Genomic DNA, 18,022 nt, shown 5'->3' on the forward strand with positions numbered 1-18,022 from the left:
GCGACCGAAAATGGCTTGTAGTAGAAGTGTTTTGGATTCACCTTTTGGAGAAAAGGTTAGCGATGAAATCCGGGAGATATTCGAGATGTGTAAGAATGGCGATGTTTCAAGAGTACGGAGGTATATTATGAATGGTTTAGACTTGAACATACGTGACACAGCGGGACGGAAATCATCGCCCCTTCATTTTGCCGCTGGTGAGTCATTGTTTGAAGTATGTCAGTGTATTATGATACTCTGTTTTTTTTTATCGTCACTTTAGTAATGTTCTATACTTTTGCTTTTAAACTAATGTCAAAAGTACTTTAACTCAGAACTTTTTTAATAGAGTATTGCCCAAATTATGTCCTCAAAACTAAACTATTTACCGTCAAAACTTTATTGAATCCAAGCTGGTTTGACAATGCGCTTTTTCAAGTCTTGTCGTTCAAAACTGTTTCTTTATGGTGTTTACAGGCTTTGGAAGGAAAGAAATAGTGGAAGTTTTATTACATAGTGGGGCTGATGTGCATGCGACAGATGATGGTACAGTCGTAAACACTCAGTTATAGTTGCATTTGACTTGGTTATCTTTTGTCTTTGTTTTTATTGAAGTATTTTGTACACAGGTGGTCTAATTCCTCTGCACAATGCATGCTCATTTGGCCATGCAGAAGTTGTAAGGTTATTGCTAAAGCATGGAGCTGATGGGAATGCTAGAGATAACTGGAATTTTACACCATTACATGAAGCAGCAGTCAAAGGAAAAGTTGATGTTTGTATTGGTAAGTTAGCATAGGTAGTACAATTTATGGTGTTTTTGTTATTGATGGTTGGATATATGATGTTTTAGTAATTGGTGGTATGATGTATGGTGTTTTAGTAATTGGTGGTTGGATATATGATGTTTTAGTAATTGGTGGTATGATGTATGGTGTTTTAGTTATTGGTGGTTGGATATATGATGTTTTAGTAATTGGTGGTATGATGTATGGTGTTTTAGTAATTTGTGGTTGGATATATGACGTTTTAGTAATTGGTGGTATGATGTATGGTGTTTTAGTAATTGGTGGTATGATGTATGGTGTTTTAGTAATTGGTGGTATGATGTATGGTGTTTTAGTAATTGGTGGTATGATGTATGGTGTTTTAGTAATTGATGGTACAATGTATCATGTTTTAGTCAGTGCAGATTGTAAATTTGTTTTTTGTAGTTTTGCTCCAACATGGTGCTGATCCTTGCATCAGGAACACAGATGGGAAAACTGCTTTGGATGTTGCTGAATCATCTTGTAAATCAGTCTTGAATGGTCAGTTGCAGACATCAGTTATACCAATAGGCAATTTATAGTTCCTGTGGTAAAAACTAATTAAATTAAATCATCCACCTCCAGCTTGTATCTAAATGAAATAGGGCAAGCACTGCTCATAGCTAAATACAAATGTGACTTCCACCAAAGTTTACTTTATTGGAAATTTTCTAGGTGATTACAAGAAGGATGAACTGTTAGAGGCATCAAGGTTAGCAAGAAAATTTGTAAATTGTTATATTGTATGGTTGTTTTGTAGATTATAATGTCTGGTTGATGTATTATTTTTGGCACTTTAAGAAATGGTAATGAAGACAAACTAATGTCCTTGCTCACGCCTCTTAATGTCAATTGTCATGCAAGTGATGGACGCAAGGTATGATGTGTTAGTTAACCTTGTGTGAATTTCTTGAAAACATTACTCTGTGCATGGTTGAAAAGTTGTTATAATATTCTAGTGTAAATATCTTTATAGAGCCGATTTAAAATATATTTGAATAAAACTCAAGGCTCTTTTATTTTCATTTATAGTCAACACCTCTGCACCTTGCAGCTGGTTATAATCGAGTTAGAGTTGTCCAGCTACTTCTTCAACATGGTGCTGATGTTCATGCTAAAGACAAAGGGTAAGTGACTGTGATTGTACAATTCTTGTCAATTATACTTCAGGCATTTTTTCATTAAAGTTATTCGGTTTTAGCGGTCTGGTGCCTTTACATAACGCCTGTTCATATGGTCATTTTGAAGTTACCGAACTTCTCATAAAGGTTTGTTTTCTCTATCAATGATAAATGACATTTTTACTTGTGAAAAGCTGATAATTTTTTAATTAAATTGTGACTAAGCAAGCTATATGTAGAGATGTTGGTCATTACCATGACCATAGACTTCTCAGAGAGTTCGTCAAATGGACTGTGCATGCTCAGATAATATCTCTAATAAAATGTGACCAAGTGAGCCTGTTACTTTGATTACAGTGCAAGTTTATCCAGTTGGTTGTTTCCATGACTACATGTTCAATCAATCTGTCAAGCAGACTGACTAAATTTTTTATTTGTCAAATGCCATGAAGTGATTGGATGCTCACCTTGTGATATATTCATGAATTTAAAATTAAATGGGAGTTAATGGAGAAATACCATTATATGTACCCTATGAAACATTTTATGGTTGATACAAATTGAGAGTCAAAAGGCATCGTTTATTTTTGACACTTTACATTATCTTTGGATCCTTAGTTAGAAATGATTATGTTACCTTATATTTTGTCCTCTTCTAGCATGGAGCAAATGTGAATGCTATGGATCTATGGCAGTTCACACCGATACATGAAGCAGCATCAAAATCTAGGTTTCTTTATGATCAGTTACAGTTTTGCATTAATAACATTGTGTACCAGTAAAAAATTGCAATTGTGATTTTTTTCATTTTTCTTATTTTAGGGTTGATGTTTGTTCATTACTTCTCAGTCACGGTGCAGATCCAAGTGTCTTAAATTGCCATTCAAAAAGTGCTATAGATGTTTGCCCTTCTGATGATCTGCAGGAAAAACTGCAATGTATGTATACTGATTTTCAAGCTCATTCAACTGAATATAACTGGAAAGCTAACTTCCGAAAAAATTTATATCTTGCACTTTAATTAGTCCTAGTCCTTGCATGTACTGTCCGAGGAAAGTTCATTTCAGTATGACTGTTAATTGGAGGAAAGTTTGGCTTCATACAAGTACAGGCATGATTATTTAGAGATAGCCTTCCAGTTATATATATTTAGATCAACGATTGCTACAAATACCACTAAGGAAATGGTTGAGCATTTGCTTACATCTTTGATGAGGTACTTTTCGATATTTTTCAGTGTTTCATCTTTTAAACCTTCCTAAATAGGATAGAGAGATACACGCAGTGATAAATTCGTCTTCCATTTTTGTGTTTAGTTCAAAAAACATGGGCTATTTGATCACGTCTAATCATTTAAACACAAGTTTTCTTGTTGTTTTAGATGAGTATCGTGGTCATACTTTGCTGGTGACTTGTGCTAACTGCGATGTTTTAAAAATGAAGAAAATCTTGGCAGCAGATATTGCTAATTTCCAACATCCATTTTCACTTGATTCATCGTTGGTACGTATTGCTAATGATTGACTTTACACGATAGCAGTGATAGGCCAGGACAACGTGTCGTGTTCCGGATCAGGCACTTAGCTGGTTGCGTAGCTTAACCAGACTTTGTAACCAGTACAAACAAGTTTCGTTAGATCTGAAATTTGCTACCATCATGTATGCGACGATTTTTGATGTTATTCATATGTAACGCCTGTATTCCGAAAGCTCACTCTCTTTCACAAAAAGAGTGTGACAGAGAAATTGTGCTTCCATTAATCAACGACAAACTCATTTCTCTGTTGATGACAAGAATTTCGCCAAAACTCTTCAAGTCAAGTAATCAGTGGAGTGAAAGTACCGTTTTCAAATAGTTATGAGGTGATTTTAAAGCACCGCTCAATGATTTTGAGTGTGAGCGATCTTTTAGAATACGGGCGTAATTGTAACACTGCGTTTAGTCCTTAAATCGATCACTGTTGCTTCATAAAAATTGAATTCGATAAAATATGAGTTGATTTAAGGATATGAAATGATCCATTGTTAAAGTATTTCTCTACTTCCTTCCTTCCTTAGCATTACGCTGTTGCAGCACCGTCAGCAAAACGTAAAGTAATGATAGATATGTTGATGAAGAAGGGAGGTGATATCAACTTAGTTAACAGAGATGGCGTTACGGCCTTACACATTGCAGCGGAAAAATCACATCTTGATGTTTTGGAAGTTTTACTTAAAAACGACGCTTCGGTACGCTGGTTTCGTTGGTGTATTCATTTAGTAGATCACGAAGTACATGATAGAACAACATGGGACTTTAATTGATTTAGGTGAATGCGACGGATAACCTTGGTCAAACTCCTCTTCATAGTGCTGCAAATGCTGGTCATATCCAAAGTTGTAGGATGTTGCTGTATGCAGGAGCTGATATCAATGCTAGATCGTTGCAGGGTGTTACTCCTGCACAACTTGCTCCTGAGATGTTACAGAAGTTCCTGCAAAGTAATACAGACAGTAAGTGATTGTTAGAATGGTTTACATTTTATGAAGTTGTTTTTTACCTGAGTTTCATCGTCATGTTGCTTTCTTTTGTTGAGGATTTAGAAAGTTGAACTGATGACGAGGCTAAACTTGTTTCGTCACATAAATATAACCCCTTTTTTTGTTCGCTTGATTTTCGTTTCAATAATTTCACAAAATCAGACTTGATGTAACTAAATTAATTCATGCAGTATATAACATGTTTTTTATAAAATAAACACGATAAAACGCGTGCGCTGATTGGTCTAGAGCTGTGTTTGCATTAGCCTGTTCAAAACACATCTGAGCTCAACCAATCAAAACAATCAATCAGTTTTGATTAGAATGTTCTCAGGTTTAAAATGAAATATATTTTAAAAATAATTTTAACTTTTTAATTCAGTTGACTCGTCCCAAGGATGTAATGAAAACGACGACACTAGAAAATTACTAGAGGCCGCCAAGATTGGTGATCTAGAAACCGTTAAACAATGTTGTTATACGAAGACTGTAAATTGTCGAGATCTCGATGGTCGACATTCGACACCGTTGCATTTTGCTGCAGGTTATAATCGTGTGAGTGTTGTGCAGTTTCTATTGGAAAATGGTGCTGATGTACACGCTAAAGATAAAGGGTAGGTTTGTTTACATACGCGTGACTTTCTTTTTGAAGTACTGTTCAATGCTGTAGAAGTGGGGGGCGCTTGGGGGAGGAGCCCCCTTCTACCTTTGAGATGGGTAATTTTTCATAATTTCATGACTTCAGCTTACTCAAGAGAGCCCCCACCCCATCTGATAAATTTAGTTCTACAGCACTGGTACTGTTGCTCTTATGTGGGAAACATATTATGGAGGCAGTGTTGCCAGTAAAGCATTTGTTTTATTAGCTGTCTTTTTCTTTAGTGGCTCAAAGATCTTGTAGACCTTGCATATCAATGTAATTTTGTTGAATATCTGTATATTGTTGCATATCAGTGTAAAGTTTTTTTCTCTGTAGTGGCTTAGTACCTTTGCATAATGCATGTTCATATGGACATTACGAAGTGGCTAACTTACTTGTCAAGGTAAACAATAATGCTCTTGGGATTTATTCTGTAGAAACTTAACATCCAATTCCTGTCTATTTTTCTTTCTTTTTGCGTTTCTCCTTTTTGTTTGCAAGATATTGGCGAATTACCAATAAGTTACTATATCCTACGTCTTTTTACGTCTTTTGCTTTTTGTTTTGGTTTTTTTTTTCATTAATTAAGTTATGTATGTTATGAATTATCTACTGTTGTATTATTTTCCATTATATTTATTTACTATACAAACAAGTTATTGACGAGTTACGAACGCGTTACTGTAATCTACCCACTTTTACCTCTTTTTTAAAGTCTATTTTTACACTAGCTTTTAAATTTACTTTATGTTTAATTTATGTCTACTTTTGTAGAGAAATAAAATAAATGTATGAAACAACTGTATGTTTGATTCAAAGTACGGGTCAAAAGGCGGTGTTTTTTGAAACTTTACACTTTTTGAATCCCTTGTTTGCTTTCCTTGTAGCTTTATCAAAGGCGCGTGTATTGTGTATTGTTTATTATTGAAGATTGTTATGCAACTGCAGCAGTAAACTTTCTTTGCCTTAATATGTATAACCGTATTTATTTAGTATGGTGCCAATGTAAATGTTGCTGACTTATGGAAATACACGCCTTTACATGAAGCTGCGACCAAGGGAAAACTGGAAATCTGTAAACTTCTATTGCGAGTAAGAATTAAATATATATATTAGGATTATCAATATTGACAAAATGATAGGATTGGATAAGTAGATCATTAAGGATTAGTAATATTGACAAAATGGTAAGATTGGCTAAGTAGATCCATAAGATAAGTCAGATCAGTTGGATTGGCATAAGGTTTGTTAGATAAACTAGATTTTTTACATTGATAAAATCGATACCTCACGTACATAAGACCAATTTTCAAATATTGAAGTATGTAGAATTGGTAACATTTAGTCTGCCTTCTATATTCATATAGCATGGTGCAGATGCCAGTAAAAGAAACCGTGATGGTCAAACACCGTTAGATTTAGTTAAAGACGAAGAAAGCGATGTCTCTGATTTACTTCGAGGTGATGGTCCTTCGACACTTGAATATAAACAAATAATTAAATACTCATGCTGTAATGCTCGTTGTCTTTCAGGTGATGCTGCACTGTTAGATGCTGCGAAGAAAGGTGTTTTGGCAAAGGTATTTCGTTTATCATTATGTGAAATGTACGTCATATGAAAAAATGTTAAATTACTATGAAAGTCACATTTTAGTGTGAGATTACATAGTTCAATGATTTTAAAATTATGCGCTGTATAAACTAGGAAGAACTCAAGAATGTTGTCTTGAATGTTGCATGAATTCAAGATTGTTGTTTTGTTGAAATCTTTTCAATTATTCCAAGAAATAGCCGTTCATTTTGCCCCTATAGTCATCGTATGAAAATATAACTCTAATCTTCTAAATGCAAGACAAAATCCTTTAAGGTAATGAAGTTAGCAAATCCATCGAACATAAATTGCTGTGACAGTCAAGGAAGAAACTCGACGCCACTTCATTTAGCTGGTGTGTAAAAAACTGTTTTCCACTTTCCTCATTAAGTTATCCTAAAGTTGTTCACTGGATGCATGTTTCCACTTTCCTCATTAAGTTATCCTAAAGTTGTTCAGTGGATGCATGTTTCCACTTTGCTCATTAGGTTATCCTAAAGTTGTTCACTGGATGCATGTTTCCACTTTGCTCATTAAGTTATCCTAAAGTTGTTCACTGGATGCTTGTTTCCATTTTGCTCATTACGTTATCCTAAAGTTGTTCACTGGATGCATGTTTCCACTTTCCTCATTAAGTTATCCTAAAGTTGTTCACTGGATGCATGTTTCCACTTTGCTCATTAGGTTATCCTAAAGTTGTTCACTGGATGCATGTTTTTTTTTCATCTCCATAGCTGGATATAATCATCTTGAAGTAGCTGAGTATTTATTGGAGACTGGGGCAGATGTAAATGCTCAGGATAAAGGAGGCTTAATTCCTCTACACAATGCCTCATCTTATGGAGTGAGTATGTTTGATATAACAAAAGCAAAATTACGCCCTGTTACTCCGTTCTTTACTGAAAATCCCAAGGAGAATGTATCTCATCCTAATGTCTTGAAAACTCTTATTGCATTATGCTAATCGTAATGAAAATATATTGTTTAACAACTGTATCTTTATCCTTAGCATTTAGATATTGCTGCCTTGTTAATTAAACATAAAGCAGACGTAAATGCAACCGACCGCTGGCATTTCACGCCTTTACACGAAGCAGCTCAGAAAGGAAGAACGCAACTCTGTGCTTTGTTGGTACGATTTTGATCAGTTCAACATTGAAAGATTTACTGTTCGTGAAAGTTCACTTAAACAATTTAGCTATCCAAAATGTCTTTTTTTCGTTTATTTTATAGTTGGCGCACGGTGCCGATCCTTCCGTGAGAAATTTAGAAGGAGAGACGCCTTTAGATCTGTCCACGGTAAGCTATATGATGAATTTATACGTAGCCACAAAGACTGTGCCACATTTTACAAGTCTTCTTTACCTAAGGCTGAGGATGTGAAAGCTCTGCTAAGTGACGCAATGCTTCATTGTACAACAAACGCAGTTGCTTCGAAGTCAGCAACACCTGGTAGCAAGCAGGAAAATACTGCTTCACCTTTATCGACGGCCAACTCGCGACTGCTGGCCAGTAATATACCTGGCTCGGGTGACGGAGCATCAACCGAGCGACCGGCAATGGAACTACCTTCAGGTATATTAAATGGGATTTGTAGGGATATATTGGGTTTCTCTTGCTGTTCAGACCTTTGCTAAATAATATTTTTATATTTCTCTTGGTTCAAAAAAGACAATTTGATGTTTTATTTTTGATTTTTGAAGTTCATCCCGGTCTTGATGTTGATATTAGTCAGTTCCTCAACAGCTTGCAATTGGCACATCTTAACGAAATATTTGAACAAGAACAGGTAAATTTATGAGAAGTATAAAACTTATTGTTAGTGCCTTTTCATTTCTGTTTAAATCTTTGCTAGATTATATGAGACGCGTCCTGTTGAACACACGTCACTAGGAATTAAATATTAACTCTTAAATCTTGATTTTTTATCCTTGCTACGTAGATCACTTGGGACGTCCTGTTGGACATGGGTCATGAGGAACTAAAGGAGATTGGAATAAACGCGTATGGACATCGTCATAAAATCCTGAAAGCTGTCAAGGAGAGAACTGTGAACATGGGACTAGGTGATGAAAGTAAAATTTCTCTTCTACGTATGGGGAGGCAACATTTTTAACTTTATTTTATTTTTATTCTTTTGCAAACTTTGTGATATTTAACGTGTTTTGTTGTTGAATTTATTGTCACGTGGTTAAGTGAGTATGGCGTAGCTAAGCAACTACTTCACAAACGATATCATCTGTTTACGTTATACTTCATGTACTTACTTTCTTTGCTAACTTTTTCTCAGGTAACTACTTCAAGCAACTACTTCACAAACGATATCATCTGTTTACGTTATACTTCATGTACTTACTTTCTTTGCTAACTTTTTCTTAGGTAACTACTTCAAGCAACTACTTCACAAACGATATCATCTGTTTACGTTATACTTCATGTACTTACTTTCTTTGCTAACTTTTTCTCAGGTAATGGACCATTTACCGCAGTATCATCTACAAATCATGGCACTATACTTCAAAAGTTATCTCGAACTGATAAAGACTTTATTTCTGTATCTGAAGAGGTATTTACTGCTGAAGTCTTTTGATCAAACTCACTGTGGTTAAATGAGAACTTTTTAGGACATCCGTCAATCTTAAAAGTTGATTTAGGGTTATAGAAGTTTTATTAAATTTTTCTTTTCGTTTAGATGCAAAGTACCATACGAGAACATCGTGATCATGGTCAAGCTGGCGGTATTTTCTCCTCTTACAATATCATAAAGGTTTGATGTATTCCATTAATTTGATTATCTTTTTTATAGAAATAATTTCAGTCAGTATCACTTATGTTGTCTGTCTGTATGTAGAAACTTTTGGAATACGTCCTAATTTTCACACCCATTGTTTCTGGGAATATTCATTTTTACATAAGTGTATTCGCTTTTACATATCTGTGTAGATCTTCATTTATCTTTACCTTTTACATATCTGTGTAGATCTTCATTTATCTTTACCTTTTACATATCTGTGTAGATTGAAAGAGTAATCAATAGAAAGATGTGGGAGAGATACTGTTACCGAAGGCAAGAGGTGTGTAAGTCTTTGATAAGTATTTCGATTATTGTCTATCCTGTCTGTATCCCATTTTATCAATTAGATATTTTCATATTCACACTTTGTTTTTATTTATCGTTATCAAGGTAGCGGAGTCAAATCATAACCACGCAAACGAGAGAATGTTATTTCACGGTTCGTTTTTCCTTGGGAAATTATTAGTTATTTTCATTTGGTGCGGTTTTATAAAACTTAGTAATAATAAGATGTTTTATTTCATTTCAGGTTCACCATTTGTCAATTCAATCGTTCAAAAGGGATTTGATGAACGTCACGCTTACATTGGTGGAATGTTTGGTGCTGGTAAGTTGATAAATATTCTTATCTTTTACCAAAATTTAGTCATCGCTGCCCTCGAAAATATAGATAAGTCGTGGTTTCCCACCCTTCAAGTTATATTTCTATCAAATCACATTATCTGTTGTCCAATTTTTTCTTGAAATCAGACAAACATTTCATGTGTATTGAACAAGTAGTTCTGCCATAGGAATATATTTTGCCGAAAATTCTTCTAAGAGTAATCAATATGTTTATGGTATCAATGGTGGTAGCGGTTGTCCCGCTCATAAAGATCGTTCCTGTTACGAGTGCACCAGGTAAATGAGTTTTAACAACGTAAACACCTTGTTTTTATTTAGTGCATCAAGAGTAGTAGGGAGTGTGAGGGTAGACTAGGATACATTAAGATTAGGGAGTGTGAGGGTAGACTAGGATACATTAAGATTAGGGAGTGTGAAGGTAGACTAGGTTACATTAAAACTAGGGATTGTGAGGGTAGACTAGGATACATTAAAACTAGGGAGTGTGATGGTAGACCAGGATACATTAAAACTAGGGAGTGTGATGGTAGACCAGGATACATTAAAACTAGGGATTGTGAGGGTAGACTAGGATACATTAAAACTAGGGAGTGTGAGAGTAGACTAGGATACATTAAAACTAAGGAGTATGAAGATAGATTAGGATACATTAAAACTAGAGAGTATAAAGGTTACATTAAAGAACTGTTTAACATCCTTGTATTCGACATAAATTTCGCTTTTCAGACAAATGCTGTTATGTCGGACAGCACTTGGGAAACCATTTTATCAGTTTTCTGCAATTAAAGTTGCACATTCACCACCAGGCCACCACTCGGTCATTGGAAGACCTAGCGCAGGGGGTCTGTCTTTTGCAGAATATGTTGTGTATCGTGGGGAACAGGTGAGGATGAATTTTAATTATTTTATGGTAGAAAGCGAAGTACTGTATCTCTAACAACATAACTTAACAAGGCATTTCCATTGAGAGAAAGCAAAGTAAACCAATGAACCATTTCATTATTTTCTTGTGTAAATTCAACACCAGCAACACGAAACTATACACTTCGTATTCTTCCTATGAAACTTCGAATGAAGAAACTTTGAAAATATTTTTTGAAATTTGAATATTATTTCGTTTCAGGCTTATCCCGAATACATCATTGAATATAAAATAGTAAAGCCAGAAAACAGAGACAGTGATTCTTGGCTGTCGTCATCATGATCGTTTGAACCGAAGGTATGAAGAATAGTCAATACAACCTGTTGTCTGAGCGTTTTGCTATCTATATTCTTCATAATGTAGGATTTGGCCAGTAAGAATAATACTCAGCAAAGTTTTATTGACAATTGCTTAAGTGACAAAGCTTCGTAGACCAAGCTTTGACAATTGTAAATAGTATTGATGAAAAGCCCATAATAACCACAAAATACGCGTTACAGCGCGAATAAACTATATCACTTGCCTACTGGGAAAAATTACTACAGCAAAATGTTTGATGTATCATTGAGCTTGTAATGTATTTAGTGAATTTGCATTTTCATTTATGTATATAAAGAATATGTGTTTGTATGAGGTATTATTCATCATATATTATAGTTGAAGAATTTACATTATTTATTTTCATTCATTCTTATATCCACAAACATATATTTTATAACTCTTTGCTCTTTACAGAGATTTCGTTTCTCTGACTTAAACTTTTTTAACAAAATATACTCCCTTTCTACCTATAACTTGCTTCATTTATTTCATTTCAATGTTTGTTGTGTCATCTTTGTTTCAACTTGTTTGTAGCTTTAACAAAAACTATGGCTGCCAATTCCTACATAGGAAGAAAGCACAAAAGCAACAATGAAATTTGGCGATTATTTGCGAATGTAAATTTCAAATGCTTTTCAGAATTCACCTTGCAGAATTCCTCGAGGACTACAACTGCTTGAAAAAGTTTTAGTTGTGGTTCACTGAAAAAATTTCAATTTTAGATAGTTCGTTGATTTATTATTTTATGCATGTATGTAGTGGTAAATTGTTTTCAAAGCGGCTGAAAAAATTTACAAGTTTAGCTTGCCTTTCATTTTCAATCGACTGCAGTTTCATTAATCTTTTTCGTGTGTGAATTAATCTCTGTTTGAAGTTTGGTAATTTTTTAGCCCTGTCTTTGAGATCCTCTACAAGCTTCGGGAAAGAAAATACATATTTACATTGAGGAATGTGAAAATTCAAACAATATTACTAATACCTCTTTTAGAACAGAGCTTAATGCATTTGCATTGTTTGCGAGGGATAAGTAGGATTGAGAAGATATTCATGGAGATGCGGGTGAGGAAATTGCGATAACAGAGCTAGAACTGACGTGACTTGTAGATTCATATCATACGACTAAAATAATAAGATAGGAATGTTGAAATTTTCATCATAGAATCCATTTCAACTTGATGAGTAAATCAATACCTGATCAAGAAAATTCCTCAACTTTTTAAATAGAATGTTGAGGAAATTTCCTTCGTAAAATTGATCCTCTGATCTTTTTACTATAATAAATATATTAAAAATGTAATTTACATGTAATAATGAAATATCTGATGCTGTATCGTGGCTGTACCTTGCTCTACTGTCTTGGGCCAGTTGAAATTTTTACATTGATTTCTACGTTCAGCGCACTACGAAATAAAACTTGATTTGCTATCTACAAATATCTATGGATAGAGGATGGATAAATTTGTATGGATACAGGATATATACGAGTGTATGGATGAATGATGGTTACCTGTGTATGGACATAGGATAGAAACATGTTTATAGGATGAAGATATGTATGTGAGTATGGATAAAGGATTGGCAAACGTGTGTGGGCAAAGGATGTGGATGTGCGTGTATGGATGTATGTGGATACCTGTTTTTGTGCATCCCGTAGGTAAGTGTCATAGCCGTTATCTCCTAACTCTGCTGAAGTCTTCATATTTGTGGGTAACAGGAACAAAAAACTTTAAATGAACATACAACAAAAATCATTTCACAAAAATCAACTCGATATAACACAACTTTCAATCTCATCAATCCTCACCTGTTCACAATCTTTTCCAGTTCGACGCGATCCAATTCGACGTAACACTTATCCTTGTCACGTGACGTAACATCGTTAGCAGTGACGTCAGCGTCTGCGTTCCCATTTGATATTACGTCGTATTTGAAATAGCTGCGTTTCGCGAGATGTTCAAGAACGAGGCTGTCTAGAACATCGACGACCGGTTTCTCTAACAAACATTCCAACAGTCGTAGAGTTTCAACGGTAACCTAAACATCAAGTACAACAGAGAAAAGCATTTTTGAAAACAGGAATGGGATAAACAAGGAGATTAACGGTCAGTAAGTATAATCACTTATTTAAATAGAGGTATTGGATTTGACGAGTTTGTTTGAAGAATGCACTCTGGCAGACTTTGAATTTATATATTCTACGAGAGAAGTACTTAGAGACTGTTCTTCATCCTTGGTACAAGTCAATCAAAAACAGAAAATATTTCGATCCAAGGGCAAAATTAAATCTGATGATTAATTCGATAACATGATAATTACATACACTTTCTGATAAGTGATTACATCTCTTTATAAGTATGTGCAATAACGATGGTTTCTCTTCGCCATTTTCCTTTAATCTCTCGCTTGAACCCTCCATGAAGAATGAAACAAATTCTAAAATGGATGAAAAACTATAAGGATTTTGAGCTATGTTATCATGAAACCTCAAACAACTAGTAACTAACAATAGACTTTACCCTCAATAGTTTTAGGGCCATTGATCATGCGCAGACATTTTGTTAACAGTGACGTGACCGTAATAACGCGAGATTCAGATCTATAAATATCAAGTTATAAGTTTTCATTAAGTTTGATTTCCACAGATCTAACATTTTAATAAACAAAAACGGTGACTAACACTTCCAGTAGACTTGGTCTAAAGGTAACTTCAAGACATCGCTCCCGTAACGCTGAAGATAACGCCTTGCCAACTACCTGAACAAACCAATGTTATCCGAGAAAAACTCAGAACATTTGAAAAATACTCAAATTTTTATCCAAGATCATTTGATAACCCCTAACCTCGTGTGATTCACGAATCAGCTGATCGATGTAATCTAGCCACGATAGAAACGACAAAAGGTGACGTTTTCCAGAAAATTTACGATTACCACCTTCATTCCTGTCTAAACTGTACCACAAAGAAAAATACATGTGACTCACAAATACTCCTAGGGAGTATCGGTGAGTCAACTGGATCGCGATATGTCACGTGACTGTGGAGTCAAGATGCAACATCACGTGATTATATAGTTAACATGCCACATTACGTGATTGTGGAGTCAATATGCAACATCACGTGATTATATAGTTAACATGCCGCATTACGTGATTGTGAGTCCGTGATTATAAAGTTAACATGCCACATTACGTGATTGTGGAGTCAATATGCAACATCACGTGATTATATAGTTAACATGCCACATTACGTGATTGTGGAGTCAATATGCAAATCACGTGATTATAAAGTTAACATGCCACATTACGTGATTGTGGAGTCAATATGCAACATCACGTGATTATAAAGTTAACATGCCACATTACGTGATTGTGGAGTCAATATGCAACATCACGTGATTATAAAGTTAACATGCCACATTACGTGATTGTGGAGTATGCAACATCACGTGTTAACATGCCACATTACGTGATTGTGGAGTCAATATGCAACATCACGTGATTATAAAGTTAACATGCCACATTACGTGATTGTGGAGTCAATATGCAACATCACGTGATTATATAGTTAACATGCCACATTACTTACATAAGTGTGTATGATATGACAGAATTTGATGCTGTCGTTAAAAACAACAGTTTGTTAGACAAATTGCACTGACCCCCATTTAGCAACAACACATGCCAAGTCTGATGGTTCCATTTCTTCCGGCAAACTTTGGAATAATGCAGTCAATCTATCAACCTAAAGAATGTAAATGGTTTTATGAAGTTGTTCTTCAGGCAACATTGTTTTTAGGTCAAGAAGTTGACAATGCTTACCATAACCTCACAGAAAGGCGTATAGAGAACAATCACACTTGCAGCGTTGATATCAGGTATTGACGAACATAACATCAAACCCTCGCATGCTTTTACTGCAATCCTCCTGTCCTATGGCATACAACACAACATCAAATCTCGCATCATAACAGTCATGTTTTACATGAAAATAATTGGTAAGCATGAAAAATTTAAGCATCTCTAACCTCACTCTTGCTTAGCTCAAGAAGTGACTTGACAAGGCTGTATTGTGGTTTTTCACGCTGTCCTGACTTGTCGGGTGAAACATTGGACTTGGAAATTGAATTATGACGCATCTACATTTTACAAAATGAAGTAGTACAAAACAAAGCAATGTGAAATAGATCCAAAAAAACATATTCTATCACCTCTAAAAAGAAATTCACTAGGTTGGGATACATTCTTAACTTTGCTGCGACTGTACATAGAAATTGGACCTCCTCATTCTCAGATGGAGCTGCTTGTATTGAACCACAAACATGAATTAACCTCTGAAAAACACCATCATCAAATATATGATCTTATTTAATCACGACTTTGTTGGATTTCACTGTGATTAGTTTGACTTACATGAACTGGTTTGTGTACATTCACATGTGGTAAAAGTGGCGTTTTTATTTTTCCTAAAAGATTGGTAAAAAATTGCAAGACTTGCTGTTTCATTCCCGGAGGACACTGAAAAAGAAACCAGACAACCAAATAATTTAATATAAGTAATGAACACTGCCATAATCAAAGATATGCGTGGCTTACATCAGCTTTTCCCAAAGTATGAAGTGTTTCCAATATTTTATGTTGAAGTAAATACTCCAAACATGGGCCCTAAATATATTTTAAAGATATTGGATGAATGCATACAGGTTAACCTGGATACAAAGAAAACCTAGAATCTATTTATGTGGCCACAAAGAACATACTGCAGTACTTCCACCGTTTTCTTCATCTTCAGATCTTAATGTTTCCAGCATATGCTCCAAACTATATGGGATGTTTGTTGATTCTACTGGCATTTTATCATCTAAAAAGTAGGATAAGCTGAAAGTTTGATGTAATCTACAACCTGAACTGTTAACATTTCATCAACTGCTGTTTAAAGCAATACCTGTAGTGTCGATGAAATAATTTGTGACACTTTTCCAATCGGCAACAAAGTTTTCATGAGATGGAAGCTCTGGGGCCAACTTCAAAATAGTTAATCATTGTCAGATGTGGAAAAGTATAAGCAAACAAATTTGCTTTTAGAAAATAGTAGTTCATAATAAATCATTGTGTCCACTGCTGTACCAGAAATCAAGTATAATCAGTTAATTAAAAATAATCTAAGGATGACAGGCAATGTTGTTCTTTGTTTCAAAATGCATGTATCATGAAAAAATAACTGCAACACAAAAGACAAGAGTGCAAACGACTAATACGGCGATTTTGATAGTCGCACATCTTCATAAGAGAAAGATGAATGGGCAAGATGGATATGACTATCGTATGAAGTTAAACTAAAACAGAAAATTTTAACGCAGTCTTACCGCATCTACAGCATTCTTTATAACTGTCTGTAATTTATGAAACATTTTGTCCCTGTATCAAATCATTTGATTATCAAAATAAAGAGTATTCCTAATAACAAAGTATTAATTTCTCTTTTCGTCGCCATTCTTACTCGTCCCAGGTCCCTCCGTATCGATCGAGTAGAGGGGGTCTTATGGTTATTTGTGATGGTAAACAGGACAACCACCAGGCCAGTCAGTTGAAAAGTTAGAAAATCATTAAATGGTAAGTATATTTATGTTTTATTAGCAGAGTTCAAGATATAAATTCTAAAGAAAGTGCTTCTAAAAGTATTCTATATATAATAATAAAGTTGTCCAATTCAGTATGTTTTTATATTGGTAAAAATATATGTCACAGACTCAAAACAACTTGGCATACTAAGAAATATTCATCATTCATTAGATTCTTCAATATTCTTATTTGTGTGTTCAGCATTTTCTGGAATATTTGGTGATAGTTCAGATTTATTATCTATCAGTATTTGCTCAACTTCTTCTTGAGAAAGTCCAAATCTCTCTTGCAGTACTTCTTTGAAGCAAATCACTATCCTCCTTAAATGATTGTTCTCTCGATTTGAATCTTCGAGAGCTTGTGTTAATGTTAGCACTTGCATTTGTAGGTCATCAACATTTGACTGATCATGTATTGTCTTTTTTTCATAAAAAATATCCTGACTAGAATGAAGAGATGGCTCCGAATTTGAATCTGTATCCAATCTTTCATTTTCAGTATTCAAATCAGGTAGTCTACTCTTATCCACAGGCTTGTCGCTAAGAGAATCATTTAAATTCTCAGTAACTGTAAGAGCTATGTTTCGAATTTTAATCTGAAGCAATTTCTTTTTTCTTGAATGATCTTCAATTTGCAGTTGCATGGAGAGTAAGGCCTAAAATTTTTCCAAATTTAAGTCAAATGGAGGCTTGTAATTGAAAATGAGAATATTTTATTGTGCATTGAATGTTTGTACCTGAAAACAAGTCGTTGACTTCATGGCTTCAATGATATAAACTTAACAAATAGGAAAATTATCATCAGATGAGATGAGTGGGCTGACTGACTGGCAAAAAGCTTGATGATAACAACTAAGTCCATAGATAATTGTAGTAATATTTTAGGACATCAAAAGAAATGTAAGATATCAACCTGAGGCATTTTCGTAGCAAGATATGGCTTCCTCATATCTTTCATAATTGATAAACTTTTCAGCTTTCCGTTCTTGTTGATGTGCCTAATTGTCACGAGAAGAGTTGATTACTGTTTGGGGTAGGAAATATTTCATTTCTTAACATAATGTCTTAAAATCCATCGATTTT

At 34.7% G+C, this 18,022-nt stretch overlaps 3 protein-coding genes and 1 long non-coding RNA gene across 8 annotated transcripts in view; 2 read left to right on the forward strand and 2 right to left on the reverse strand.

Annotated features, from left to right (window-relative positions):
• Positions 1-12,754, forward strand: LOC124443618 (poly [ADP-ribose] polymerase tankyrase-1-like). Of its 5 annotated transcripts, none has more exons than XM_046994097.1 (34): positions 1-197; positions 457-525; positions 609-764; positions 1,194-1,289; positions 1,464-1,500; positions 1,590-1,665; positions 1,821-1,915; positions 1,990-2,056; positions 2,569-2,639; positions 2,732-2,847; positions 3,291-3,412; positions 3,968-4,138; positions 4,219-4,402; positions 4,812-5,043; positions 5,406-5,472; positions 6,063-6,161; positions 6,437-6,530; positions 6,603-6,649; positions 6,937-7,015; positions 7,395-7,504; positions 7,670-7,792; positions 7,894-7,959; positions 8,031-8,235; positions 8,364-8,449; positions 8,603-8,735; positions 9,129-9,226; positions 9,353-9,427; positions 9,678-9,734; positions 9,845-9,893; positions 9,984-10,061; positions 10,246-10,354; positions 10,805-10,961; positions 11,202-11,297; positions 12,310-12,754. In XM_046994097.1, the coding sequence occupies exons 1-33, from the start codon at positions 11-13 to the stop codon at positions 11,280-11,282; spliced, it is 3,492 nt and encodes a 1,163-aa protein (XP_046850053.1). In that variant the 5' UTR covers positions 1-10; the 3' UTR covers positions 11,283-11,297; positions 12,310-12,754. The 5 variants fall into 5 exon arrangements, with proteins under 5 accessions (XP_046850053.1, XP_046850052.1, XP_046850051.1 ...); XM_046994096.1 differs by lacking the exon at positions 12,310-12,754 and adding an exon at positions 11,364-11,669; XM_046994095.1 differs by lacking the exon at positions 12,310-12,754 and having other exon boundaries at positions 11,202-11,669.
• On the reverse strand, positions 11,553-16,834 carry LOC124443633 (FHF complex subunit HOOK interacting protein 2A-like). Its single transcript, XM_046994114.1, is given in 22 exon segments — positions 11,553-11,883; positions 11,968-12,022; positions 12,130-12,236; positions 12,301-12,356; positions 12,359-12,440; positions 12,513-12,592; positions 12,664-12,721; positions 12,955-13,045; positions 13,126-13,355; positions 13,642-13,754; positions 13,838-13,917; positions 13,999-14,075; positions 14,163-14,271; positions 14,981-15,063; positions 15,141-15,251; positions 15,347-15,457; positions 15,530-15,652; positions 15,732-15,836; positions 15,915-15,983; positions 16,079-16,179; positions 16,264-16,342; positions 16,685-16,834. Coding segments are annotated over 22 exon segments (2,019 nt in total). The 5' UTR covers positions 16,730-16,834; the 3' UTR covers positions 11,553-11,829.
• The window catches only part of LOC124443635, a 1,788-nt gene continuing 598 nt past the window's right edge, over positions 16,833-18,022 (forward strand). Inside the window, exons 1-2 of the long non-coding RNA XR_006947697.1 lie at positions 16,833-16,931; positions 17,916-17,972. This is a non-coding gene — a long non-coding RNA (uncharacterized LOC124443635). The remainder of the gene's footprint in view (positions 16,932-17,915; positions 17,973-18,022) is intronic.
• The window catches only part of LOC124443627 (nuclear receptor-binding factor 2-like), a 1,218-nt gene continuing 120 nt past the window's right edge, over positions 16,925-18,022 (reverse strand). Inside the window, exons 2-4 of the mRNA XM_046994108.1 lie at positions 17,853-17,937; positions 17,677-17,717; positions 16,925-17,595 (exon numbers count right to left, since the gene is read on the reverse strand). Coding sequence (XP_046850064.1) covers positions 17,101-17,595; positions 17,677-17,717; positions 17,853-17,937 — 621 coding nt within the window. The 3' untranslated portion in view covers positions 16,925-17,100. The remainder of the gene's footprint in view (positions 17,596-17,676; positions 17,718-17,852; positions 17,938-18,022) is intronic.

Source organism: Xenia sp. Carnegie-2017, unplaced genomic scaffold (genome assembly GCF_021976095.1).
Source record: "Xenia sp. Carnegie-2017 unplaced genomic scaffold, XeniaSp_v1 HiC_scaffold_21, whole genome shotgun sequence".
Lineage (NCBI taxonomy): Eukaryota > Metazoa > Cnidaria > Anthozoa > Malacalcyonacea > Xeniidae > Xenia > Xenia sp. Carnegie-2017.